Below are 27,843 nucleotides of genomic sequence, written 5' to 3' on the forward strand. Positions count from 1 at the left end.
TTTAAAACCTGGCTGCTATATCCATGTCATCAGCACTCTGTGATATCTACGCTCCATGCAGTGATACAGTTACAAGTATATGACCCTACAACTGTAGACGAGTTTAGCTAAAAACACTGCAAACAAAGGAACAAACAGTTGCAGGAAGTGGTTTGTTGCATAATAGGGAGTTTCTATCCATATTTCTATAGTTATATCACCAAACCATGGGTTATACTTTGAAAAAAAAATCAATGCCATAAAAGTCTTGATATAATTAACATTTCATAATTCTGCACTCAGTAGAAGTTACCTTAATCTAAACATTTTAATGTGGAAAAAAAGATAACAAGGAAAATCACAAAAGTAGCTTCAGCTTTTTCTTATTTGTTTTCATAGAGCAACAACCACAAATGATTTACAGATCTTTTCTTGAATGCAAGTCATGGGCTAGGGGATGGAGGTGCCTGAGCAGTGAGAAAAAGTCTTGAGCCCAACTGAGCTTTCAGAACACAGTGGATCAGAGTGTAGCCTCGGATACAGACCACTTTTAGCTCCACGTGTAGTTCTGTGGTATAGAGTGAATGTTTCAACCCTCCACACCTAAGTTTGCTCATGCCTCTAATAGGGATAACTCCCTCACAGGATTATTTCAAAGACTGGGTAAATTAGATTATGTAATTTTAGAACAGTTCTTTGCATATTAGTAAGCCTTCAGTGCTAGCTACTAGTATTAGCTAGTGTGAGGGGATATGCAACATTTAAACATAAATTTAAGTTTACAACGAGATACATAATGTTTTGGGGTGTTATGTGGCCAAACTCAAAGCAGGGTGAGATTGTTATGAAGAGTATTTGAGGCCCTAAGGGCAGATTCTCAGGGTGAGGAAGCTTGAACAAAACCAGAAAATAAATTATTTTGTCCTTCTTTGATGTGGCTCACCTTCAAATGCTGTCACCTTCAAATTCTGTCGCAAATATAATGACCAAGCTAAGGTGGTCTATGATGTGCACTTGACCACAAAGAAAAAACAAAGAGGGGAATAAAAAAGCTAAGCAACACATGGGAAGTCAATGCTAAATAAAAGAATTAAAATACATAGAGAACAGCATGTTATTTCCTTCCCAAATAAAAAACATATATCTGTAAAAATATATGCATAATATTTTGATATATGTGTAAATACCTGTTCCTGAATTGTGTTTGACTTTTCCAGCTAAGTTCCCCATTAAATGACTCAAATTTCCTAGCTTAAAAATAAATTTATCAGCGGCACCCGTCACTCAGTGGATAGGGCACCAGCCACATACACTTAGGCTGGAGGGTTCGAACCAAGCCCGGTCAAGCTAAAACAATAACAATTGCAACAAAAAAATAGTCAGGCGTTGTGGTGGGTGCCTATAGTCCCAGCTAATTGGGAGGCTGAGGCAAGAGAATCGCTTAAGCCCAAGAGTTGCACGTTGCTGTGAGTTGTGACAACATGGCGCTCTACCCAGGGTGACAGTTTGAGACTCTGTCTCAAAAAATAAATAAATAAATAAATAAAATAAAATTTATTATTTCAGATGCTGATCAGAGAAAGTAAAAAGCAATGTACTAACACCTCTATCTATATTATGTAAGCATATATGCCCACACATACTTTCCACTGGGAGGGGAGAAACTTGATATGATAATGACTAAACTCTTCTTTCTGACTAATCTTGTCTACTCTTCTTCCTACCTTTAAAATACCCAGTTTTCTATGCATGAAATATCTCATCTTTGGTTTTAAATCTTTGGTATGGCTTTAACTGATTTACTAAATACCTAATGTCCATACAGCACTTAGCAGTTTACAGAACTCTTTCCCATACATTATTTCACTTACTTCCCACGGTAATTTTTGGAGGTACACATTACTCATTTCACTTTACACAGGAGTTCCTATCAGAGTACAGTCTGTTTGATGTCCCTTAGAGCATCACAGTTCTCAATGGTCTGAAGTCTGGGCTCAGATTGTATGAAAATCCTACAAAAATTTTTAGGAATGATCGTTATGCATTTAAGGGTCCTCTGGTGCCTGGTTTAATAGGAAGAGGGTGAATGATACAGACTTATATTTGGAAACTCTGCCTTAAAATTTTTGTATTGCTACTTGTCTGTCTTACTTTTATTTCATTTTTGTTTTTTTCCCTCTGGAAAAAAATCTAGAGAGTTGTTTTTCCTTGAAAGCTTCACCTTTCTGCCAGGCAGAGCAACTGATTTCCACCACCCCTGACTGTGGTCTGGGCTCCCTTGCCTCACGAGAATAAGAAGCAGAGTAGATGGCAGAGACTATTGGACCACTGGGTCCTGGGAAACCTTTCCCAGGAATGCTGTCTGTTGCTCCACCCTTATCAGCCACTCATGTAAATTATTAAAGGCAGAACTCTGTGTATAGGCTTCATTAGCACCCAGAAAATGTGGCCACATATAGCAAAGCTAATTCCTACCACAAACCCTTTAACAGAAGGGGTCTGCAAAGAGCTCAGGGCAGGAGACAGGGTGAGAGGGAGGCACAGCCATTGTGGACACGTAGGGGTGCGGTGAGCAGGAAACCCAGATCCCTCCAGAGCCTACGCAGAAGAAGTCTTTGGCCACCACAGGAGAGAGGAACTTCACCCAACCCAGGAAACAGGAACTCACTGGCTTACTGGTGCTTCTGGAATCCTGAGTCTCTTTAGCATAAGATGTGAGAAAAAAGAATAAAGTGGAGTATAACTGAACCTTCATGGATTACAGAAATGGAAAAGGGCTATACAGAAAGGAAAAGAAGGGCAAGGTGAAGGCCAAGGCAAGAAACAGGCTGTCATGATGTGATGGCTAATTTTATATCGACTTGGTAGAGCCATGGTGCACAGATATGGGGTTGAACATTATTCTGGATGTTTCTGTGAGGGTCTTTTTGGATGAGTTTTACATTTAAATTGGTGAACTCCCAGAAATTTGCCTTCCATCATGAAGGTGGGCCTCATCCAGTCAGTGGATGCTCTTCATAGAACAAAAGGGTGACCTCCCCCAAGCAAGAGGGAGTTTTGCCTACAGACAAACTGCAGAGCTGGGCTTGCCAGTCTCCACATTCACCAGATCCTTAAAATAAAACTGTACACAACAAACGTGTACACATGCATGCCCTATTGGTTCTGTTTCTCTGGAGAACCTTGATTAATACAAGTGGATCGTGGACATCAGGCTACAAAGGGAGGGACCTGAAACTGGTGAACAAAAAACAGACTTATGAGATACAGCATCAAGGCAAACTGTGGCTCTATTTGGCAAGTGTTTGGATATCTGCCTTACTTTTGGCCCCTCTTAATTTCCCACTATTAGTTTCTCTTTGCTAACTTTTTAAAAAAGTTTAACTGAATTCATACCATTATATTTTCTGCATTATTATACATCATCTTCATTCCCTTTGGGTACACATTATTAGCACATGTATAAGTTAAATAGGTTTTCATCACTTGAAGCAACTAGATGAGGCTAGATTTAGACTTTTTACATGTAAGGAAGGGAGTGGAATTGGGGACTAAGAAGAAAATGACAAAGAGATATAGATGACAAATGTCATGAAATTTAAAAAGATGTGTAGTAGACGTCCAAGTGTGTATGCAAGGGAAAATAAACACAGGATAGAAAATATTGAGATGAATCCAGAGGATGAAATATCAAACCACAGAGACGTAAGCAAGAATCAAAAACTCTTCATTTAAAAAAAAGATAAATTACAAGAAAGAGAAAATGTATTTTGTGTTAATTAACCCACCTAAATTTTTATGAATATTATTTCATTGAAACATTTTCCAACAGGAGAAAATTAAAAGATGAAGACACATAAATAACAAGAACACGACGCTGTGTTTTTTTTTGTCATATGTATACTTTTAACTCTAAAATATTTTTCTGAACTAATAAAAATTCAGGTACAATTTCACACTATGTCAGTTACAGGAATTTAGAGAATTTATGACTACACCTAAGATTATAGTAAAGCACGAAAAACTTGAGGAACAAACAGTGAACTCAGAATGTCACACCACAAAGCAGAGTAAGAATGACCGGGCTCCACCCACCTCCCACACAAGAACCTGGCCAGGGTTAAAACCCAACCAGGTAACAACATTAAGAGGAAGCCCAACGATTTCAGGAAGAAGCATTCTTCATCTTGTGACCCATTTTTCCTAAACATAAAGTGTCCTTTGGTCTGATATCCCATGACATGAAGGGATGGGCTGAGGTGGCAGCACACAGTGTGTGTGGGAGTCCCGGGAGGAGCCCAGATGCTTTACTACAAGCCCCAGGTCAGCTCATGCCTTCCACGGAGCTTCCTTTAATTCAGTGGGGATGCAGGGGGGTAGGGAGGGGTTGTGGGTTTTTGTTCTTTAACCAGGTTACTTTCCTTTCATTTCCCTGTTTCATTGATGGCCAAGAAAACTATGTTGAGGTTTTCCAACCACTGACAGTATTTCTTTCAAATTGTCACTAAAATATAATTTGAAGAAAATTTAAAGCAGAGCTATAATTAGAGATACCTTGTTTGTTTCTTTTTGTACAAATACAAATATGCTTAAGTTCCTCTAGAACTGAAATGTCTTTCTTCATGTTTGAACAAGAGGGCTGCTGTGTTTAGAAAATACACCCTCAGACACAGTGGTCAAGCTGTTAGGTGGTCTTGGATTTAAATGTAACTTGTAAACTCTCAAACAAAAACTTTAAAAAAAGAAAAATGTTCACACATCTGGGATGTCATTCAGCACTCACCCTTTTACATGCCTCCCCCCTATACTTCGAAGTATACAAAGTCTGTCTGACATGACAATTTGCATTTTACAAATAATAGTTTTACTGAGAAGAGTACTTAGTTTACTTATTAGGTAGAAAAGATACTTAGGTACCACACAGAACTTAACTAAATAACTCTCTTATCTGAGCATATCTAATTCCTTAAAGTTAAAAGTAGTTAGATCATAATGTGTATTTAATTAATCTTAACACTGAGGTCAAAAACAGGAAGAGGTTTTTAAAAACACTGATAAAGCAATCACAACATAGGATAAAAAATTAATGTCTAACAGAATGAAAATTCTTTCTGATAAGAAACACCTAAATGATAAAAAAAAATGATGAAAATGTTTTGAATGCTTAAAAAATCCATGGACTTTACTTTTTAATAATTTTATTAACCTAATAAATCCAATCAGTTAAAAATATCAAAATAATAATAAAGGATTATAATGAAACATAGCAATTTTCTTACTGTTTCCATTACAAAGGCAATCACTTTTAAATCTTTTTGGTCTTTCTTCTATTAATCTCCATATTTTCTAAATAGTAAGTTTAATCTCTTATCTGTTAGAGGTCAACTAGACATTAATTGGAGGTCTTTCTGTTGTCTCTTTGCTAATTTTTCTCTCTTTCCCTCATACTTGGAAGTTTTCCTAGAATGCCTGGTGATCCTGGGCCATTTATTCTTACACATATAAAGAGGCCAGGAGAAGCTGATGGAAGCTGGGGAAGAGGTAGGGAGGATGAAGAAAAGAGCAAGTCATTTTGTACTTAAAACACCAAAGTCTCTAAAGTTTTTTTACCTCTAAAGGTAAAGTTTTTTGTTTTCTGTTTTTTTTTTTTTTTAAGGAGTGGGTGATGGATTAGAGCTCAATCCAGAGCTCATCTTCAAGAAACCCCCTATTTTCAGCCTCACTCTGTCCTCTGCCTTTGGAGGGTTAAATAACATAAGAAAATACTTAAGTTATAAAGGAGAAAAAATAAAGACATAAATCATATGCACAGTATGATTTCTGCAAAGATAGCTAGAAAGGAATACATCAAAATCTTGAATGATTATGGTTATTTCTAGTAATGGAATAAAATGTAATAGTTATTTCCTTCTTGATACTTTTGTTTAATAACCAGATTTCTACAAACTGTTCAATTTAATAAAACTTTTTTTTTTTTTAAGACAAGTTTCACTTTGTCGCCCTTGGTAGAATGCTGTGGAATCACAGCTCACAGCAACCTCAAACTCTTGGGCTAAAGTGATTCTCCTGCCTCAGCCTCTCAAGCAGCTGGGACTACAGGTGCCCAACACAACACCCAGCTGTTTTTAGAGATGAGGCTCTCTGGCTCGGGCTGATTTTGAACTCGGGAGCTCAGGCAATCCACCCACCTCGGCCTCCTAGAGTGCTAGGATTACAGGCGTGAGTCACCACAGCACCCGGAAAATTAATATAACTATTACTGGAAAATACTTGATTTTTAAAGAAACACATACTGGGATGACACAAGAAATCCCACAGAGGTTCATATCAGAATAAGAGATTTTCTAATCCTAGTTTAAAAAATGTTTAGTTAAATATTCTATATATGTTAATATTTATAAAACACGAGTAGAGTATTAAGAAACGAACACCATGGAGCCATTTGACAAGATATAAACAACACAGTCTCATTAACCATGCTCAGTTACCTATGTAATAACTCCTTTAGCTCTCTCATCTTTCCTCCTCTCCTGCCTCCCTCTCTTCTCCTGTCTTGTTCCCACCTCTCTTTCTCCATCCTCCCTATCCCTCCTCTTTCGCTCTCCCTCCTTCCCCACTTCACTTTCTCTTCCACTCCACTCCCCCCAACGACGACAAAAGATTAAATTTTCTTAAGCAAACCTACTCCACCTACTGGTTCTTTCACGAATTACATTATTTAAGCACAGTTTATGAAATGGAGACACTGATACATTTTTTTTTTTTTTTTACAGGTGCATCTACACCCCCTTCCCCTCCCCTGCGAATATAAAAAAGCAAAACATGAAGCAGGAATTATTCCTGGACTCTTTAGTTAGATCCTGAAGCTAGACAGCTTCAGTTTGGAGAGTGAGAGTTGGGGTATTTATAATCTCTGCCAGTTGTAAATTCTGACACTCCCTGTTTCTCTCTCACTGAGAATTCTTTTTTTTTGAGACACTGATATGTTAATAGAAATAATTTTATTATCTAAATTTTAGTACCTGAGAAGACTTTGTTAATCTCTAGAAAATGATTTTTTTAAGATCTGAATTTGATTCCCAACTTACTAAATATATTAAGATGCAGAATATATTTTAACAACTTCCACTAGGAAGCAATCATTGTAATGTTTTAATCCTATGACAATCACACCCAACGAGTGTCTTTCCACTTCCTTCTTCCCTATTCCATTCACTGCCTGGGACAGCTGCTTCTCAGCCTTCTTCTCTGGCACCTCATTTCACACTCATTTCTCTGCTTCCAGTTCAGTTGTGACCCTCTTTTCTTATTACTGCATGCACTTCCTTGAGTGGTTCACATTCTTTCATGTCTTTACACAAATAATTGCTAAATTTTTGTTTCTGGATTGAACTCTCCTGAGCTCTAGACTCACATCTCTAAATACTTGTATAGATGGCTTGCAGGTATTTCAAACTGACCAAAAACCACTCTCCTCATTTTTGTTAATGATATCTCACCTATTCCAATTATCTATTGATGCTTAGTTTAACAAACCACCCCAAATTTAGTGACATAGAACAGCAACCCTTTTATCATGCTCCCAAATTCCATGAGTCATACATTCAGATAGGACACATGGGAAATGGCTTGTCTCTGCTCCACACACTAGGGTGTTAGCTGAAAAGACTGTCTTTTGCTGATACTATATCTCCCACACATTGCCTAAATGAGGGCCAGGTGCAAGGCAGAGAGTAAAGATGAAAGTAGGTCCTTACTCTTTTCTTCCTAGAAATACATTATTTTTCAGTACCACCCATAAAAGTTCAAGTACATGTTAAAGAATAATAACTACTTCCAGCAGAAGTAAGTTCACTTGTTTAACGTAGACATTGAAATGTTCTTTGGGGATATCTAGTGAGGTATTTTTAATATTTAAACTATAACTTGAGCTGTAAGAAATTGATGTTGAATTTGCATATTATATTCAAGCTTAGCAGGATGTCCAACAACAGGCACGGAACAGATTTTAAAAGCCTGTCTGACAACCTCACCAAGTTGGAAAACAGAAGCAACCTTGATCAGAAGTGAGCATAGATAATTCACTATGAAGACTTTTATATATGAAAGCATTAGTCACTTGCTATTATATAACAGAGGCATCCAGCCCATACAACTGAATTTGTGAACTTTAGTTGGATACCTCCCAACCATTTCACACATCCATGACAGAGTTGATGTTGTAACTCTAAATGACTAACAAAGTCAATTTGCTTTCTTAAGTGACTATACTTGTACCAAGATGTTGAAATTATGCTGAGTTCAATTATGACAAGTTTAATGTTCAAACACATTTTGAGATGTAAAAGGGGAGTAACATGTGAGGAATTCTTTAAAAGTGACTGAATGAGTTTAAATTCTAGAACAGACCAGGTACACTGACTGGAAAATGGAATGCAGTTTAATTACCTTGCTCTACTAGAATATGTTAAGTGTGTATCCAGAAGAAAAACACCTTCAGAAACAAGTCAGTGAGGTTTTTGATATTGTACAATCCATGACTTGGTCTTAGGTAACAACACAAGACTATCTAGTCAAGATATTTGTAAATGCCTAAGCATCACTAACTTAAATGTGCTAATTTACGTTTATTATGGAATTAGAATTTTACATGTGTTTCATTGAGAAAGACTAAATTTTAAAAGTGGGATTTCAAATACATAAATAGTATTTGTGGTGGGGATAATCCATCTCTGGAAATTTCTAAATAGGCTCTTAAGAGATGTATACTGGGAACCTCTGCCTTCGCCAACTAAGAATAAGACAGTCCAACAGATGGCCTAACAGTACTAACCTTGATACCACAATATATTGCCAAATAGCATTGGAAAACAAAGGTTAACAGGCCATTCATTAGGTAGTGGGTATCATGAGTAAGGCACACTTTAAATATTTTGCAATAACTGTAGTGTACATGGAATGACTGTGAATACGCTACGTTGAGAACAATACTGAAATAAAATGCGCTGAAAGGGTAGAAGAGATTGATTCTTAGAAGAGAAATGAACAGGGCATGGAAGGATGGGACAGGGGCAAGAGAGAATCCAAGCAGAGAAAAGGCCAGAGGGGACATAATTCAGGGGAAGTTCAGAAAAATGATGAGTGGAAGGCACATAGTCTGAGGCTGAAGTACATGGGTGAAATGTAGACAATAAAGCTGAAAAGAGAGGTAGGGGTTGGGCTGACTTTAGAATCTTTTCTGGAGAAGGGTGCTGCAAATATTCCAGCAGAGTAGTGATAATAAGATTTAGGGGGAAAATTCTGAAGGGAGAAAATAGGAAAAGTATTGCAAAAGCTCCAGTAGAAGAAAACACAAGACCAAAGCAGGTGGTGCCAAGGGCAAGAGGAAAGATATCAGGAGAGTTCAAAGGTAGACTCAGTGGAAATTGATTAGGGCAATCAGGGAGGGGAAGAGTCCAACCCAGTTTTGTAGTTTTCAGTGTGAAAAGTTAAGTGGAGGTTCTGAAGATGACCACAAATTCCTTGACACTCCCATCCACTGAGAGTTGAAATTCAATTCCTTTCCCTTGGAATCTGAAATTGGACTTAATGACTCACTTGTAACCAAGAGAATGTGGGGGAAGTGAAACCACACAACAGGCTGGGCTGGAAGACTACCATGCTACTTCTGCCTTGTTCCATGGAATGTACGTCCTGAGCTACCCATAGGCACTGCAGCCTGCAGTCCAAGCTGAGCCCAGCCTGAGTCACCTCAAAGGCTATGCACAGACACGTGAGTGAAAAACCTGCAGATGATTCCTGGATGAACTGTAAGAACAAGAGACACATGGAAGGAAAAATTATAAAGAAACATTACTTGGCTTTCAAGTCTTGCACTCTTTAGTGTACAGAAGTACTTATTTTAAATACTCAGCTGACTAGGTGGGTAAGCAAATTAGAGTGATGGATGGAGAAAGTAGTGGTTAGAAATTTACATCTCTCCCCCCTGTCCACCCTTTGTTATCACTAATATGCATGCATAAGAGAGCAGGAGTTAGGTGTTCAAGCCGTTCAGAGGTGCACTTTGGTCCTCTAGTAGATTCAGAATAGCCATCAATAAGAATTTGTATTTTTGTTTTGTTTTGTTTTGTTTTTGACAGAGTCTCACTACATCGCGCTCAGTATAGTGCCGTGGTACCACAGCTCACAGCAACCTCAAACGCTTTTGGGCTTAAGTAATTCTCTTGCCTCAGCCTTCCAAGTAGCTGGGACTACAGGCACCCATCATAATGCCTGGCTATTTATTATTTTGTTGTTGTTGTTGTTTAGTAGGCCCAGGCTGGGTTCAAACCCACCAGCCCTGGTGCATGTGGCCAGCGCCCTAACCACTGAGCTACAGGCACCTAGTCCATCAATAAGAATTTGAAAGAGAAATTCACTTCCTGAAGACGAGTAGAATGATCTATTTTCCAATAGTTATGTAATTATTTTCCATACAGAGCCACATCCATAGTAGAAACATGTGATTATTTAACAACATGAAAACAGATGAATAATTTTTGAAATTTCATCCTAATCCAGTCCCCAGTAGCCTTAAACACAATAAGCTAGCCAATCTATGTAAGAGCCTACTCTTTATTTTTTAAAAGGTAAACAGGTTTATTTAAACATTTTTTTACAATACGCTTATGGTTTTCCTCAGCTTTTTTGAAGTACTTTTCACATACACAGTAAAATGTCAAATTCAATGAGTTTAAATGTATAGTCTAGTAATCACCACAATCAAGATACAGAACATTTCACTCACCTCAAAATACTGTTTCTTTTCACAACCAATTGTACATCACCAGCCCCCTGGGAACCACTATCTGCTTTCTGTCATTACAGATTTCACAGATTTCACTTTTTTTTTTTTTCTTTTTTTGTAGAGACAGAGTTTCACTTTATGGCCCTAGGTAGAGTGCCATGATATCACATAGCTCACAGCAACCTCCAACTCCTGGGCCCAAGCGATTCTCTTGCCTCAGCCTCCCAAGTAGCTGGGACTACAGGTGCCCGCCACAACACCCGGCCATTTTTTTGTTGCAGTTCGGCAGGGGCCGGGTTTGAACCCGCCACCCTCGGTACATGGGGCCGGCACCCTACCGACTGAGCCACAGATGCCGCCCCACTTTTCTAGACTTTTATATAATGTGGTGCTTAAGAAAAACTCTGTTTTTCCTCTACTTTCACAGAAACAACAATCATCAACAGGTAAGGCTTCTGTGAGCAAATGTGTATGGGCCCCACCCCCACCCCCACCCCCACCAAGCAGTAGCTGTCCTCGAATTCAATTGCATTCCAAGGCTACCTTCCTGGAGATAGCATCAGGTCTCACCAGAATACCCCCTACCTTCAGGCACCGGTCATGAGTCTGGCCCCCTACAACTTCCGACCAACCAGTTTAGGGGTGCACCAACCAAATTAGGGTTCCTACAACCGATACGTTGGGTTCAATTCATTGGCTAGAGTCAGTCACAGAACTTAGGGAAACTTACATTTACCCGTTTATTATAAGAGACATTATGAAGGATACAGATGAAGAGATAAGTAGAGCAAGGCATAGAGAAAGGCACAGAGCTTCCTCGCCCTCCCTGGGCACGCATCCCTCAGGGAGCATGTGCAGCTATCTGGAAGCTCTCCAAACCCCGTCCTCTTGGGCCTCTTGTGGAGATTTCACTGGATAGGCATAACAGATTGTGCAGAAATGCAAATGAAAAAAAGGGAATGATCTAAACCCAGCAAGCCTGTCTGTTCAGCTTCTTCTTGGCCTCTGTGCCGCATTCCTTCCTCCAGTATATGGGGCAGGACCTTCCCTGGAATGAGGGTCTTATGACCCACAATCAGATTAGAGGCCTGAGACTCTGCTTCCTGAGGCCTGCTTCTGAGGCCTAAAGTGTCCCAACATTATACATGTATATAAGACTAGGGGTATGGGAGTTACGAGCCAGGAACTGTGGACAAAACCCAATGTGTGTGTGTGTGTGTGTGTCTGTGTGTCAACTGCATAACATCACATACAGTCATATCCTTTTATGTCTGGCTTCTCTCACTCGGCATAATGCTTCTGATGTGCATCCATGTCGCATTTAGCAATATTTGTTCCTTTTCATTGCTGAGTACTGTTTTAATGTATGCATACATGACGAATTATTTATCTATTCACTTGCTGTGGGCCTCTTGGGTTGTTTCTTATTTTCAGCTATCAAGTAAAGCTGCTCTAAAAATTGAGTACAAAACTTGTATTTCTCCTGAGTGAAACACCTAGGACTGAGGAACTCAAGTGTTAGTACAGTTAACCCTGGAACAGCATGGGTTTGAACTACAAGGGTCCACTTGTACATGGATTTTCTGCAATCTCCATCACCCCTGAGACAGCAAGACCAACCCTTCCTCCTCCTCCTTCTCAACCTAGTCAAAGTGAAGGTAAGGATGAAGATGTGTATGCTCATCAACTTCACCTGAACAAACCATAAATATATTTTCTCTTCCTTATGATTTTCTTAACATTTCATTTTCTCTTACATTATTGTAAAAATACAGTATACAACATGTATACGAAATACATGTTAATCAACTATGCTATCAGTAAGGCTTCCAGTCAACAGCAGGCTATTAGTAGCTAAGTTTTGGGGGAGTCAAAAGTTACACATGGACTTTCAACTGCGCAGGTAGTCATGTCTCTAGTCCCCTGTGCTGTTTCAGGGTCAACTGTACTAAGAAATATTGGTGTTTTCCTGTATCAATCATCCTGACAAATTGAAAAATACAAATATTTCCTAGACTTATTTTATAATAAAATTTATTAGCAGATCTGTTATAAGACAGTTGAAGAATTCATACATTTTCCAGCCTTTAAAAGTGCTTCACACAACCACATACATTCGACATATTCCAGGATAATGCTTAATGTGTATGACACTATTCCCTATAAACTTCAATATATTATGAATCAAATAAAATAACACAGTCATATTATTATATGAACAAAGAAGTCAAACATTAAGAATCCTATTATGATTTTCTCCTAAGAACAAAGAATTGTAAAATCTCTAATTCGAAAGAAGAGTTTTACTTAGTCCACTTTACTAAGAAATAACATGTATAAAATGCCTACATGCTTCTCAGATGAGTTACATTTGCTTTAATTAAAGAAGAAAATTATTTTGTTTCTCATTTTCCAAATGAGAAAGATTTCCTACATTTACAACATCACTAAGTTTGTTCTTAGTCTAAACTTCCATGCAGAAATGTCTGGAATGGGAGACTTTAAATGTAGAACCCAAACACCTACTTATACTCTTTCCCATTAAAAGGTGAAGAGAATCTCAGCGTTAACCAATCATGGTTCCACAAACATCAAAATTACAGTGTAGACATCCCTTATTGAAGTAACAGTAATGTTACTTCAGAGTAAATAACTATAGGTAATCACTGAATTATAACACATGTAGACTTTAAGAAAATTTCAAGTGTTCCTAAATACCTACCATTATAAAAATGAATTTCACTTTACAATATTACGGTCTCTAGAGAAAGCTATATAAAGATTATATGAAAGAGACTTCAGCAATAAAAATAGTAAAACTTTTCACCTTCCAGTTGTGTTACAAAATTACTAAGAAGTCTTGACTTGAATGAAAAGTGCCATGACAGACTTCTGTGGTAGAAACTAAAACTTTAAAAAATACCTGGAACAAAAATAAGATGAAGAGTTTCCTGGTACATATAATATTATTTATATTCCCTTACCTCAGTATTTGGAAACTGTCATACTCTGTAAACTGACATTCATATGATTATGAAAAGTATAAATGACCTCCGTATAAGTCAGCTCTGACAATCTGCCACCCCACTGCTCATCACTGACAGCACGCAAACATTTTACCATTTGACCAAGAGGTAGGATCCAGAGAAGAGACGACTGGACTGCCAAGGCACAGGTAACTAACTGCCACAAGGTGGCAACAGTCTGGCCAGTGGAATGGGGGGCACACACCCTGTCTCTTCCAAACCCCAGCATGACTGCTGTGCCTACATCAGTGCACCCAGTCCCTTGGATGGCGCAGAACTTCCAGAATTTCAGCTTCTTTAGAATTCTCTGAGGGTGAATGCATGTACTCCCATCTATATATGTCCAAAACAGAAACAAAATGTATAATAGTAAAAAATGACACATGTAACTCTTTACTTAAAATAAAGAAAAACTAAAATCCTATGGTTAAAAAAAAAAAAAATGCCTTTGTCTCCACTGTGATCTAGGCGCCTTGTACCTACTAGACCTCTAAAAAATATTTGCTGCTCAAGAAATTCAGTTTCTTATTGACTCCTGGGCATAATTATTAATTCTCATTAATTCTTGGGTCATTAATTAATATCCCAAAGTCAAAATATATTTTTAAGATAAACCAGAGTTTCATAAAATATAGAACCTCAGATGACCCAAGGGCAAATTTGCTTCACTTGTTTAGCTTAATACTTACACGTATCTCTTCCCAGAAAAACAAACAGGCAGAGCCCCCCATCCCCCTAAACACCATGACCCAGCTTATCTTCTCTCCCCTTTCTTCTCTATCTGCCCAATGATGAGTTGTCATTCATCCTGTTACCCCTTAAAAAATATAATAGGATTTGTCCATTATTTTCTTATAAAATCAGCAAAGTCAAAACCAACGAAGCCTTGTGTCAGACACCTGCCATGTTAACATTCATGTTCTGTGGAGGTATGGGCATGGGGGAGGTGGGAGGACAATCACCATCGGGAGTGATCTCCTTACCGGGCAGTTAGCGGTAAAGACATCAAGATGCTTTCAATCCTGGATCCTGGGGTGAAGAGGCCAAACTTTGTCCCCCGATCATACAGCAGATTAAATTCTACGTACCTGACATAAAGACATTAAATAACATTAAGGGCTGAGTAAGATTTTTCTAAAGACTAGTCCATAACAAATATTTAAAGGGAGGCTCTACTCCTCCAACCCCCACTAGCTGAAAGTGGCACAAAGAACACCAGCGTACAACTCACTGAGGTTCCTCCATCTGGACAGGCAGAAATAAAAGGGTATTCTACCCACCAAACAATAGTGTACAGATTCTGCCTCAACAGAGCAATTTCAAAACAAGAAGGTTGTGTTTTCCCGTAAATAAACAGAATGGACACAAAGCTGAGAATGTCCAGGCACAAAAACAATTAAGAAAAAGAAATGAAAAAAAAAGAAAAAGACATGGCACCCTTTCTCAGGATAAACCCTCCTCCTAGTCTAAGCTGTTTCAAAGGCAAATATCTCATTTTACTGCCTCTAACTCACAAGTACTTTCACTAAGACAATGCAAAACTTCTATAACTGAAAGACCCAATACAGCTAACAGCAATCCATTAACAATGACTAAGACATTCTAGACATTTCTTAAAGCAGTTAATAGCTTTAATAAGCAGTCATATAATTCAGTCCTCCTGCAGATTAATAGTATTCATAATAAAATGCAGAGTTTTCAGTTACTGTGCTCAGTTTTATTTGTTAAGTAGAACATCCTTAGCAACAACTAAAACTTGGTTCAGGATATTTCAACAGTTCTCTATTAACTGCCATAATCACATATGGACCCCATCCAGCTTAAACTTCTATCTCTGCTTTTAACATTGTCGGATGTAACAGGGTCTCTTCTCTCTAAGTTCAAAGGGATAATTTCTACTACTTAAAAGAATTTAGAATCTAGAATATTAAATTTGAAAATTTTAATACAAAGTTCCCCTTAGATCATTTCTCAACTCATTTAGAAACTAATCCCTTGGTCTACAGTTCTCTCAGATACTCTCCTTTATCTTACTGGTTAGTGTCTTTAAACCCACCTACAGCAAATTATCCTCTAGAATTCCACCATGTCAATTTTAAAATATCACTTTTTGTGTTAAAGTGTTTTGTGTTTCAGTCTTAAAGCTGACTTTAAGACTGAAAACCTGTCAAAAGCCCAAAAGCCCTGCAAAAATTTAAGTCACTATATCCATGGATCCTTTTCTAGTTCTCACCATTTATTTATCGTTGATTGACTTTTATTTACTAATATCTATTTAATACCTTCTTATGTCTGATTCGAAAGATAGTACAACTGACTATTCTGAACTTTTTCCTAAGACCACAGAGAAGAATTTCACCTCTCGGCCACTTTTTTCACCTAATATTATCTTTCTGACATGATCTTTAAGGGATGGTTAGTTTGTACTGATGTATTTGAAGACCTACTTCAAATACGCTTGTAATGAGCACCCTGAATGAATTTTCTGGAGGATTGCTGTGTTCTTTTCCTCTTATGTGTTCCTTTCCACCCTTTTCTACATGAGCCTCCCTGCATCCCACCAGGTGTCCCTTAGATCTGATCTTTCTGATCCTTTCTATGTATTTATCTCTTTAACACGGCTATAAATTACAGACTTTAACCAACCCTTTCAACTTGTCTAGGCCTAAATTTTATCATGTTGCTCCTTCCCAAAATACAATAAAACAAAGTAAGTTAAAGGCTTTTAATATCTGTTCTACTATGAAAAAGATGACTTTAAGACTGAAGTTTGAGCCTGGGTGCAGTGGCTCACACCTGTAATCCCAACACTCTGGGAGGCTGAGGTGGGTATGTATTGGGTGAGCTCACAGGTTGGAGACCTGCCTGTGCCAGAGCAAGACCCTGTCTCTAAAAAATAGCTGGGCATTGTGGCAGGTGCCTGTAGTCCCAGATACTTGGGAGGCTGAGGCAAGAGAATCACTTGAGCCCAAGAGTTGGAGGTTGCTGTGAGCTATGACGCTAGAGAACTCTACTGGGGGCAATGAAAAGAGACTCTGCTTCAAAAAAAGAAAGAGACTGAAGTTTGAGGTGTGATGAGAGAACAGTAACGAGGAGCAAGAGACTAGACGAGGTTGCAAATAAGACACTGTAATGTCAAAAGACAACCAGACTGGTTAGTGGATGGAAAACTCGTGTCTGGAGGGGGTGGGGCAGGGGTAAGTAGAAAAACAACTGTAAAAAAAAAAAAAGACACTGGTTATGACTGCAGTACACAAAGCCGAAGACAGTGCTGATAACCTCTGGAAGAGCTAGAGTTATCCTAAGCCCCAGAGTTTACTGTCATGTTAAGGCCCAGAGATAAGGGAGGCAGAAGGAGGCTCTCCCTGAAGAATAGTCACATACCTTATCATAGAAAATTAATCTAACAGTCCACACTCCTGCCTAACTCGTGACACCAGGCAGGCAGTGAAACACACACATTGGAACTTTCAGAAAGACTTGCCATCAAATGACGTTAAAAAAAAAATTATTCCAATGTCTAAGAAGTTTAAAAGGCTTCACCTAATTAGCATTCACAAAAGCTGCTAGCTTTGCATATAAAATCTTGTGCAAAACTATGACATTTTACTTTCCATAGAGTTTTAAACTGTCCCTTTAGGTATGACTCCCCCACTAAACTGCAAGAGCCTCTTTTCAGCAGGTCTGTGTTACGCCCACCTTGAAAGCCAGGATAGTGCCTGGCTACGGGGGCTCACGACAAATGTCAAGTGAAAGAAGGAAACATTGGGAAAAATATATTTGAGAAATTATATGGAAACAACAAAATGTCCCCAAACAGATGCACTGTCTAAAAAATTCTAAAAAAAAAGGAAAAACAAATTCTAAAAAAGAAAACTTAACTCATCTTTTCAAGTTAATGAGTGGGGACCAGCTAGCATAGGCAGTCATAAGAAATGATAACTACAAACATTTATCTCTAGACTTGGCACACTATTTAAGTTGACCTCTCAGGGCAAAAGCTCTATATCCTTAGTACCCAAAGCATTCTATGCCCAAGAAAGAATTAGTGCAAATGAGAAAATCCATTTTACATACAGGGAGCAGTCATTCCCAGAAAATTAATGGCAATGAGAATGACATGGACTAGCAGGCTAAATCATTTGATTGTTCAAATTCACAAGTACCCCCTGGCTGAAGATGACCTCAGATTGCTCCCCTACCCCCACATCAGAGCTCACCAACCTCAGCGCACGGAGCAGGCTGGCTGAGGTGAGTACGGCGGTAAGAAGCACAAGCCTGCTTCAACTACTGTTCCACATGTGAAGTTTTCTACTTAGCAGTTACATAATTGTGGGCAAGGGACTTCCAAAACAAAGGCAAGTTTTAACATGTATAAAATGATGATTACACCTATCTTGCAGGTTTGTTGAGAGAAACAGACGCAAAATGTCTAACAGTGGCTGGCACATAGTTACGGCTCCAAAATCAGTAAAATTTATCATTAAGTGTAAATAATTTTGGTAACTGTTATTTCCTTTAAATAACTTTCATGTAATCTTTAAGATAAATGCAAAAAGTTATGATCCAAAATTTCAAAGCAGCAAAAACATTATTTGAGGCCTACATCTTGCCATAAAGGTAGAGGGTATTACTATAAAAACGAACTAAAAGAAATCAGCAGGATTAAGTTCAGCAAGTACTTACTATATGCCTACTCTGAGTCTCTAAAGCACAGCTAAATTAAATAAACTTTGCTATTCTTATAACGACATTTTACAAAATACCCTTTAATTCATTTCTATCCATCCAGTTATGAAAAGAAACTAGCATAACTGTTACAAAGCATCCGCCTAAGACAACACAATACCCATGATTATTACGACTGCTCTACTTCTCACAGTTATGGCACAAATCAGTTCATTCCCCTGCCACTCACCGTCCTCTTCTGAGCTGCTGCCACAGCTTCTCCTGGGGGGTGAATGAGTCATCACAGTGCTTTTTCACCAGGGGAATATAAGAAGGAACTATGGCCTGGGCACAGCTCTGCACAAAGCGAAACACCTCCTCCTTGGAGGGAGAGTCCAGATCATCAAAAAAGATACCACCAATGCCCCTGCGCTCTCCACGATGGGCTATAAGGAAGTAGTCATCACACCTAGGAAAAGCAGTAGGGCCAAATCAGGGATAAAAGGGGTGGAGGGGGGAGAGAGACAGCAAATTAAGGTGAAACTTTCAGGTCACTTTCCTCAACTAATGGCAGTTATGAAAATGAAACTAGGCCTTTAACTAGATTTTCTACAGATATAACCAATGTAGAAAATGCCTATATTCTTATCTGCAAAGCAACCAGGCTATTTAACAGAGATTTATCTGAAGAATGTGAAACTCTAAGAACTTCAGTGAAAAGAGAAGCAGAATCCAATATTTAAGCTACATTCTTGAAATAAGTGACACTGCTGCCCTGAGAGCACTGCTGCTTTTGCAGGAGGCGGGAACACAGGAATCTTCCAAACCAACATCACACAGGGTGCAAACCCAAGCTCTCTTAGTTTTTTATTTGCGAAAAGAAGGTACTGTAAACAATCTCTAAGGTCTCTTTTAGCAATAAAATTGGATGACACTATAGCATGCATGACTGAGAGAAGGGCTGGTGGAAGTGGATGTTCAGAGAGTAAGAGTCTTCAAACATATTAAAGCTTGCCCTTGTGAGGCAGCACATGAAATTATCAATATGTTCTTGAGTCTCTTCCCCACTATGTCTATTAGAAGAGGTTTCCTAAGAATCCATTTCCTATATGCTAACGTTGAAGAATAGTTTACATCTTGGAAATAGTTCTTCTGATGATCTCTGTACAGTAAGAATTTATAAAAAGAAAAACCAAAAACTAAAAGGTATTTAAAAGGTCACCTTAAACCTTTTAAATAAAGCCTCGAGAGCCAAAAAGAAAAGAAGAAAAAAAAAAAAAAAGGCAGTAGTTACAAATCCCAAAGCTAATGCATGGGTATAACTCACTGTTTTCTTTTCTTACTTTATCATTAGGGTTTCTTCAACAACCTTTCCAATTCCATTTTTCTCCTTGTCCAACATCCCTGGGTACATTTGGTCTCTAGTGGTTCTCCAGCCTTTCCTGTCCCCTCACACATTCCCAAGTCAACCTCAGGACAGTAATTCTCATCTGGGTGAGAATTTAACATCACACTCTAGGATTAAAAATCCTGATTCTCAGACACAGATCATTTTATGATTCATATTCTACCATTCTAAATCATTTGGGATCAAAAAAAAGATGCTATTACTCAAAATATATTACAGAAATCCAAGTATTCCTAAGTAAATAATTTATTAAAACTACTTAAAACTGGTAACCCACTTCTTCTGGTGAGCAAAGTAAGAAAACAAAGCTTGAAATACCTGAAGAAGGTATTGAGTGACACAATAGTTACCTTTGAGACATACAAAAGGAATGGAATATAATTTTGGTCATGAAAAGTTTAATACCTTTACCTACCATTTTTTAAATTTGGGGTAGAGATCTGGACCATGCTGATCACAAGCCTCCTTTAGAGTTCTGTGAAAATGGACAGCGTCCTCTTGGTTCAAGTAAGTTGGAGTGAGGTCACATCCACCACCAAACCACCACTGCTTGTTACCTACCAAATCAAGACATGGGATTCTGAAGCGGACTTTGAGAGTCAGCATACTGCTGATTATATAAGCAAACTTAAGAGAGCAGCTTAATATTAAGCATGTAATGGGTGACAATCAAGAACATTTAACTGTTGAATATATCACTGAAGGCCAGTAAGACCAAGGCAGAAAAGAAGAGGTAAAAGCAGAAAGAAAAGAAAGTAGGAAATTAAAAAGTAAGACAGTAGAACCAGGCAGGGAAATAATACTTAGGCCAGTGAATGATAAAACACTACACATGTGGATCAAACAGTGGATCACAATTCTGGTTGTAGATTAGAATCACATGAAGAGCTTAAAAATACCTCTACTAAATCACAGTTTAAAAAAAAAAAAAAAAACACATCTCTGGCTCAGGCATGTATAGTTTGTAAAAACTTCCCAGAATATTCTCACACGCCCTGTATTAAGAACTACTGCCACCCTTACTTTCTCCTAAAAAATGTTAAAAAAAAAAAAATTGCTGAGGTAAGCAACTTACCATTTGAGAAAAACTATTGTATGTGCAGACAAGTTAGGAACTTTTAAACATTAAAAGGATAAACCAAACTGAATGGCTTCAAAATGAAGAGTTAAAGTAGTGACTTTAAATGCCCTCACGTGCAGACATCTATAGGCATGAGCGTGGCACTGAACGCTTTCTTTCCTTTCTAGATGGCCTTGCTGATGGGCAACATAGGCTGGAACTGTGTGCACATGAGTCCTGATCAACTTCATCCCATTTTAAACCCACTGCCAATGAGGTGACTAACAAAACTATGGGTGTGTTAAATATTTACCAAAACCAAGTTCTCAGTTTCAACTTAACCTTATACATAAGGTCTACCTTGGATGTAATGAATCTAAATCTGCAAAGAACCCTGAAGGTCAGGTCCATGAAATCATTCCTTCTGTGTTGGAGGAAATATGGGAAGGTCAGTGTCAATACCATTCTCACTTTTCATGTCTAGTGCATAATCCATAATCCTGCTCAAGAATAAGCCTTCGTATGTCTCCTGAAAACCTAGGTAAGACTAGTTATTCTTTCTCACTTTTATATGTTATGCCTTCTTATCGGTTTTACAATACACATTTTGCCCAGTGATACTTTGCATAGCTCCTGAGACCCTTACCATCGGCTTCTTCTACTTCAAAGTATCTGTAGTTGAAATGGACAGTAGGAGCGTGAGGATTCTTGGGGTGGATAACGGAGCTCACGCCCATGGCATAAAATGGCAATTTACCTGCAAAGTAAAATACAGAGGGAGTTGGACTCAAGAACTTGGCTTAATACCAATTAACTCTAATGTGATTTCTGAATTGATTTTCAAAAGTTGCTTTTCAATTTCTCTCTTAAAATACAATTTTTAAAAAGTAATTGTGAACATGTTTTTCTGGTATATGCAAATGAATGGCTTTTTCCAGAAGCAGTATTTATTTTATAAATAAAACTTGTGGGGCAAATAAGTTTCCTAGGACTATTAAAGGCTGTCAACATTGTCCAATTTACCATCTTTAGTCTTCAGAATTTTTCCTCTGCTTCTCATTTGTTTTGCTGCTTCCTCAGAAAGATTTCCATGAACGACAGAAATGCTCACCCCAGCCTTTTCAAAAACACGTCCATCTTGAAGTACACAGCTGATGCCACCACCTCCTGTTTATAGAATTGTAAAATATGGAGAATAGTTACCCAGGAATGGAAGAGTATATGCAAAATTTTAAAAAAACAACACCTTGTATTAAGTGCATATTTTCCTCCATTTCCCAAATCTTCCATAATAGTTGTATGTTTATAATGTTTATGTAAAATAAAATTAGATAACTAGCTTAGCTTTATGACATAATTTACTGTAGCTGGGCAAATACTGAACTTTCTCATATCACTAAACTAAATATTTCTTCTACATTCTTATGTCATTATCTAAAGTAAATCACTAGAAAAAACTTTAAATAGAACTATCAGATGACCCAGAAATGTCACTGCTGGGTTCATCCAAAGGAGGGGAAATCAGAATATTGACAAGATATCTGTACTTTCATGTTCACTGTAGCACTGTTCACAATTGCCAAGATAGGGTAATCAATCTACACGTCCATCAACACGTAAGTCGATAAAGAACTTGTGGTACATATACACAAAGGGACTATTATATAGCCACAAAAACGAATGAAATCCTGCCATTGGCAACAACATGACTGGAACTGGAGAACATTATGTTAGTGAAATAAGCCAAGCACAGAAAAATAAATCTCACATATTCTCACTTATATGTGGAAGCTAAATATTAAAAACAATTGATATCATGAAGACAGAATAATGGTCAACAGGGAAAGGAAGGATAGTGGGGAGGGGGTGATAAAGTGGGAATGGTTAATGGGAGCAAAAATATAACTAGATAGAATGAACAATATTGACAGTACAACAAAGGAACTGTAATCAACAATAAGTTAGGGTAAACTTTTAAATAACTATAAGAATGTAATTAGAATGTTCCTAATCAAAGAAATGATAAATGCCTGAGGCAATGGCTATCCCAGTTACCCTCATTTGATTAATCTACATTGTATGCCTGTATCAAAACATCACATGTCTCCTAAAAAGATACACAACTGTTATGTACCCATAATTGAAAATAAAAAAATTTTTAAAGTAAAAAGTAAAATATGGGAAGGGAGGGGGGAGGTGGGTAGAGGGAGGGGGATTGAAAGGATCACACCTGTGGTGCATCTTATAAGGGTACATGTGAGCCTTGGCAAATGTGGAATGTAATGTCTTGGCAAAGTAACAAAGAAAATGCCAGGAGGGCTATGTCAACTAATGAGATGAAAATGTGTCAAATATTCTATGAAACAAGTGTATAGCGCCCCATGATCATATTGATGTACACAGCTATGATTTAATAAAAAAAAATAATAATAAATAAAATAAATTAAAAAAAAGTAAAATAAATTACTGGAATATTCTCCCTTCAAATATCACTGTTCAGAATGGCATACATCAATTACAATGAGAGAAAGCTAAGGTTTCAAGGAATGGGTATATTTGAATGGTGTTCTATTATTACTGAATCTAAAGCTCCAACTACTTGTAGCTCAAGCCGCTAAGGCACCAGCCACATACACCAGAGCTGGGGGGGGGTTCGAATCCAGTCCCGGCCTGACAAACAACAATGACAACTACAACCAAAAAGTAGCCAGGCACTGTGGCCAGCGCCTGTAGTCCCAGCTACTTGGGAGGCTGAGGAAAGAGAATAGCTTAAGCCCAAGAGTTGGAGGTTGCTGTGAGCTGTGACGCCACAGCACTCTACCCAGGGTGACAGCTTGAGACTCTATATCAGGAAAAAAAAAAAAAAACCTCCAACTAGGCCAGGCACAGTGGCTCATGCCTGTAATGCTAGCACTCTGGGAGGCAGAGGTGGGTGGACTACCTGAGCTCAGAGGTTCCAGACCAGCCTGAGCCAGAGCAAGATCTCATCTCTAAAAATAGCCAGGCATTGTGGCCGGAGCCTGAAGTCCCAGCTACTAGGGAGACTGAGGCAAGAGAATCGCTTGAGTCCAACAGTGTGAGGTTGCTGTGAGCTATAATGCCACCGCACTCTACCAAGAGTGACAAAGTGAGACTCTGTCTCAAAGAAAAAGAAAAAAGCAATGTATTTCAAAACATTTTTTCAAGGGGTGCTGCTTGCCTTTTAATTTTACTTACAGGCAATTAAAAAAGAGTAGATACTCAAACTCTTAAGGGATTCAGTACCTTAAACTTAAAAGTGAGACACGCATCAATATTTATATGAGCCTTACTAGTTTCTGTTTTCATTTTTATAGACACTAGGGTCACTGCAAGGGCATGGTTTCATGAAGGTTCATGTTTGCCTTATTTTATTTCTAAGAACTTTTTATAGCTGGATAGCACATAAAATGATTTGGGATAGCCCTTGTATATTCCAAATGAGAAAACTGAGGTCCAGAAAGTCAAAAGACCTTATCTGGGATCACAAAGCTGGCAAATGGCTGAAACAATATGTCCAATGCCGTCTGTTGCAGGCAACATTCTTAGCATTTTACATACTCATCTTATTTAATCTTCAAACTACATATATATATATTATTTTTCATCTTATAGATGAAAAAAAGAGACAAAAAAGTAACTTTCAAAGATCAAACGACTAGCCTAGTCCCGAAAGTTGTGCCCTAATTCAGCAGTCTTCACTTGAAAACATTGCAAAATGGAAAACACTACGAAAATCAGATTGAACTTCATTTAATATATATGTGGCACTACAGATCAAAATCTGCTAGGGGAGAAATTGCTGTTTTATTCCTACCTAGGAGTAGTTAGGAATCTTTATGATCAAGATGTGAGGCTTCACTGTGGAGGCAACATGTCATGAATATGACTCTACAAGAACTGGGTTTTGATACTTAAGTATTTTGACATTGAAAAAAAAGATTTTCTACCAGGAAATCCAATGGGTGCATTTGGTAGAGCTACTGATAAACCAATCAAATACATTTTGTGCAACAGGAAAAAAGGAGTGGGGAGATTGGGAAACAATGAGACCCCTCAGCTGGAGGAGAGGCCTCTGGCTGACAATTAACTAGCAGAAGTTGAGTTCTTTTCATCTCCCAAGGAGAAAAAAAGGGCAAATGCACCCAGAGAAGCATATGAAATCTGTTTAATTATCCACTGAAATCTGTCTTCAGTAACAAACTTTTGGATATCCAAGCTTGTTGGTTGCAAAAATACCCTTTAAAAATGCATTATGGAATTGCACCTGGGCAGGCTGATCGATGCCGGGTACTAGAGTGACAGCAGATCTGGGTCCACACCTGCAAGCAGAGGGCTAATGACCCTTTCTCAGTGTCAATCTTGTTGACGGCGTCCCCTATGTGGGTTCCCCTTACCTGTCTCTATTCCACATTGTGAGACGTGTTCTGCCCAACATTTTCCCCTTATCTCCACTTCCCTCTGAGGACCGACCTCCTTACCTTCCTTCCTCTCCCACCGGTCCACAGCGAAGCTGGCCTCCCCATCGACCTGTGCCAGCGCCTGGCACACCTGCGCCTGGGTCTCCAGGATCAGCAGCTCCATCATGGTCTTCATGTCACCCGGCCTCCTTCGCAGCTCTCGCAGATCAGTCACTGGCGCTGCCATGAAGAAGCTGCAGCGGCGGGTCAGCTCGTCCTCCTCCTCGGGTTTTGCCTGCGAAAGACTTCGCTTTCCGGAGCTCTTGGCCACCATCTCCGCCCGCTGCATGTGCCCGAAGGCGGCGGCGGCCAGCCCGGCCAACCCAGCCAGCGCTGCGGCCAGCCCGGTGCCCAGCCAGTGGCCGCCTCTCGCCGCCGGGCCGTGCCCCAGCCCGCGGCTCTGCTCGGTGCCAGCCGTGCCAGGTGGCCGGCAGAGGCGCCTGGCCGCGCAGCGCTGGAACCACGCACGCTGCCCTCCGCAGCTGCCCCTTGCCGCGCGCCAGCACGGGGCTGCAATCAGCCTGCCCAGGTGCAAAGCCATGCTCCGGGCGCCCGGGCTGTCAACCTGGGCAGCGCCCTGCCTCTGATGCCCCTGGTGGCCTCCTGTGCCCTGCAGCTGCACGGGCAGGAAGAACCTTCGCCGTCGAAGTGCAGCCGCCGAGACGGCCAGGCGGCGCGCGGGGCGTGCTGGGAGCTGTAGTCCCGCTCCTATCGGCCGCGCGCTGGGCGGGAGATCTGAGGCCCCCGCGCCCAGGAGGGCGGGCCCCACAGCGGAAAAGCTGGAGGCGGAGCTGGCGAGAGGGCGTAGGAGCCGAGGCAGATATAAGAGGCGGTTTCTTGTCACATACAACTCGGGGTCTGCGGTTGGCTCAGCCAAGGGAGCAGACACAGTAGGTGTGGGAGGCTGAGGACGGACCAGGGCAGAAACGCACAGATCCTGGTCGCACTTTCAGTTTATAGAAAGCAGATTAGGCTCGGCCTCTAGGGACCGCCTTGCCGGGGGTCCGGTCCGCTAGAGCGGTGGAGGTGGAGCCTAGCTGTCCTTGCCTAAGGGCGAATTTCTAAAGGGAGTGGGGGAAAGCAGGTAAAAAGTCTCTAAAGAATCTAGGAAAAGACTTTTCTGGGATCTAGTGCACGTTACAGCTCTCTGTTCCTAAGATCTTGCCAGGCCTTGCTTCTCCAAGACTCACGTGATTATTTTAGCAACAGGGAAAGCAAAGCTTTTGTATTTAACTAGCTTAAAATTCCTGGCCTGGTGTATTTTGGTGATTAAGAAATAATACATTTAAAAAATACTTAAGCTACTATTTTAGAGTGCTGCCAAATATTTCTCTCGTTTAATGCCTCTAATAACTCCTGTAAACTAGGCAGGTCCAACATTCACACTCCTTCTTTCCACTGTCTCCCCACCCCCACTCCACTTTACCCCCTGCACGTTAAAGAATTGAAGAAAAAAGTTAATAGATTTGATCTGCAGGTTTTTTTCCTGTAACCATACCTAGCTCCATAGTTCCTGGGCAGAAAAGTATAAGAACTGTCGTCATGGGCTTATTTGTCCTGTAAGTCTTTAGGTGGTGATTTTAATTTCTAGCATTAAATAATAGTTTAAGCCTCTGGTGGCTGTTTCCACAAATTTTTTCTTAGTGGCTAGAAGCACTGATGGATTTCAATGGCTAAGGGTCATACCATTTGTTAAAGTCAGTGTATCTCATCCGTCCACAACTGCATCTGACCATTCTTACACTGAGACACAATGTTGGCTGGATGGATATCCTTGCCAATTTGAGAGTCAATGGAAGACAAAGGCCTAGACTGAGAAGTGAGTAAATGACATTTAGGGAAGAAAAATCATTAGCTATCATTAGCTGTTAGCCACAATGTAACCTGCCAGGAAGCCAAGTTAGAAGAGGAGAAAAGGCGCCTGTGGCTCAGTCGGTAGGGCACCGGCCCCATATGCCGAGGGTGGCGAGTTCAAACCCGGCCCCGGCCACACTGCAACCAAAAAACAGCTGGGCGTTGTGGCGGGCGCCTGTAGTCCCAGCTACTCGGGAGGCTAAAGCAAGAGAATCGCTTAAGCCCAGGAGTTGGAGGTTGCTGTGAGCTGTGTGAGGCCACGGCACTCAACCGAGGGCCATAAAGTGAGACTCTTGTCTCTACAAAAAAAAAAAAAAAAAAGAGGAGAAAAGGAAGTAAGAATTATCGTTCTAGGAAAGGCTATTTGCCCCTTTGGATATGTGAGATAGGATTGGGCTGGGCCTGCTGACAATAAGTCAATCTCATTAGTGAAAATGACCTTCTCTGCCTCATTTAGAAACCCTTTCATGATTGTTCTGATTTTGCAAATTCCCATAAAGTTAGTAAAAACTAAGTAAGAAAAGGCTGTTTTTGAAACTTTGCCCACTCACAAAAGATGATCCTGAAAAAATTGTATACTAGTT

General features: G+C 39.6%; 1 protein-coding gene across 1 annotated transcript; it reads right to left on the reverse strand.

Moving 5' to 3' along the window:
• Window positions 1-12,782: 12,782 nt before the first annotated feature.
• CPOX (coproporphyrinogen oxidase) lies at window positions 12,783-26,057 on the reverse strand. The gene is made up of 7 exons (XM_053565757.1): window positions 25,427-26,057; window positions 21,951-22,094; window positions 21,574-21,684; window positions 20,283-20,424; window positions 18,710-18,928; window positions 14,775-14,879; window positions 12,783-14,124 (listed from the first exon to the last, which is right to left on the reverse strand). Exons 1-7 carry the CDS (start codon window positions 25,944-25,946, stop codon window positions 14,037-14,039), a joined length of 1,329 nt encoding a protein of 442 aa, XP_053421732.1. The 5' UTR covers window positions 25,947-26,057; the 3' UTR covers window positions 12,783-14,036.
• Between the last annotated feature and the right edge of the window lie 1,786 nt (window positions 26,058-27,843).

This window comes from Nycticebus coucang, chromosome 16 (assembly GCF_027406575.1).
Source record: "Nycticebus coucang isolate mNycCou1 chromosome 16, mNycCou1.pri, whole genome shotgun sequence".
Taxonomy (NCBI): domain Eukaryota; kingdom Metazoa; phylum Chordata; class Mammalia; order Primates; family Lorisidae; genus Nycticebus; species Nycticebus coucang.

Coding starts and splice junctions, on each gene's coding strand:
- CPOX (XM_053565757.1), bottom strand. CDS start 25,946: ATGGCTTTGCACCTGGGCAGGCTGATTGCAGCCCCGTGCTGGCGCGCG. Junction 21,685..21,950: donor AATTCTGAAGACTAAAGATG/GTAAATTGGACA, acceptor TTTACTTTGCAG/GTAAATTGCCATTTTATGCC. Junction 20,425..21,573: donor TGAAGTAGAAGAAGCCGATG/GTAAGGGTCTCA, acceptor TTGATTTGGTAG/GTAACAAGCAGTGGTGGTTT.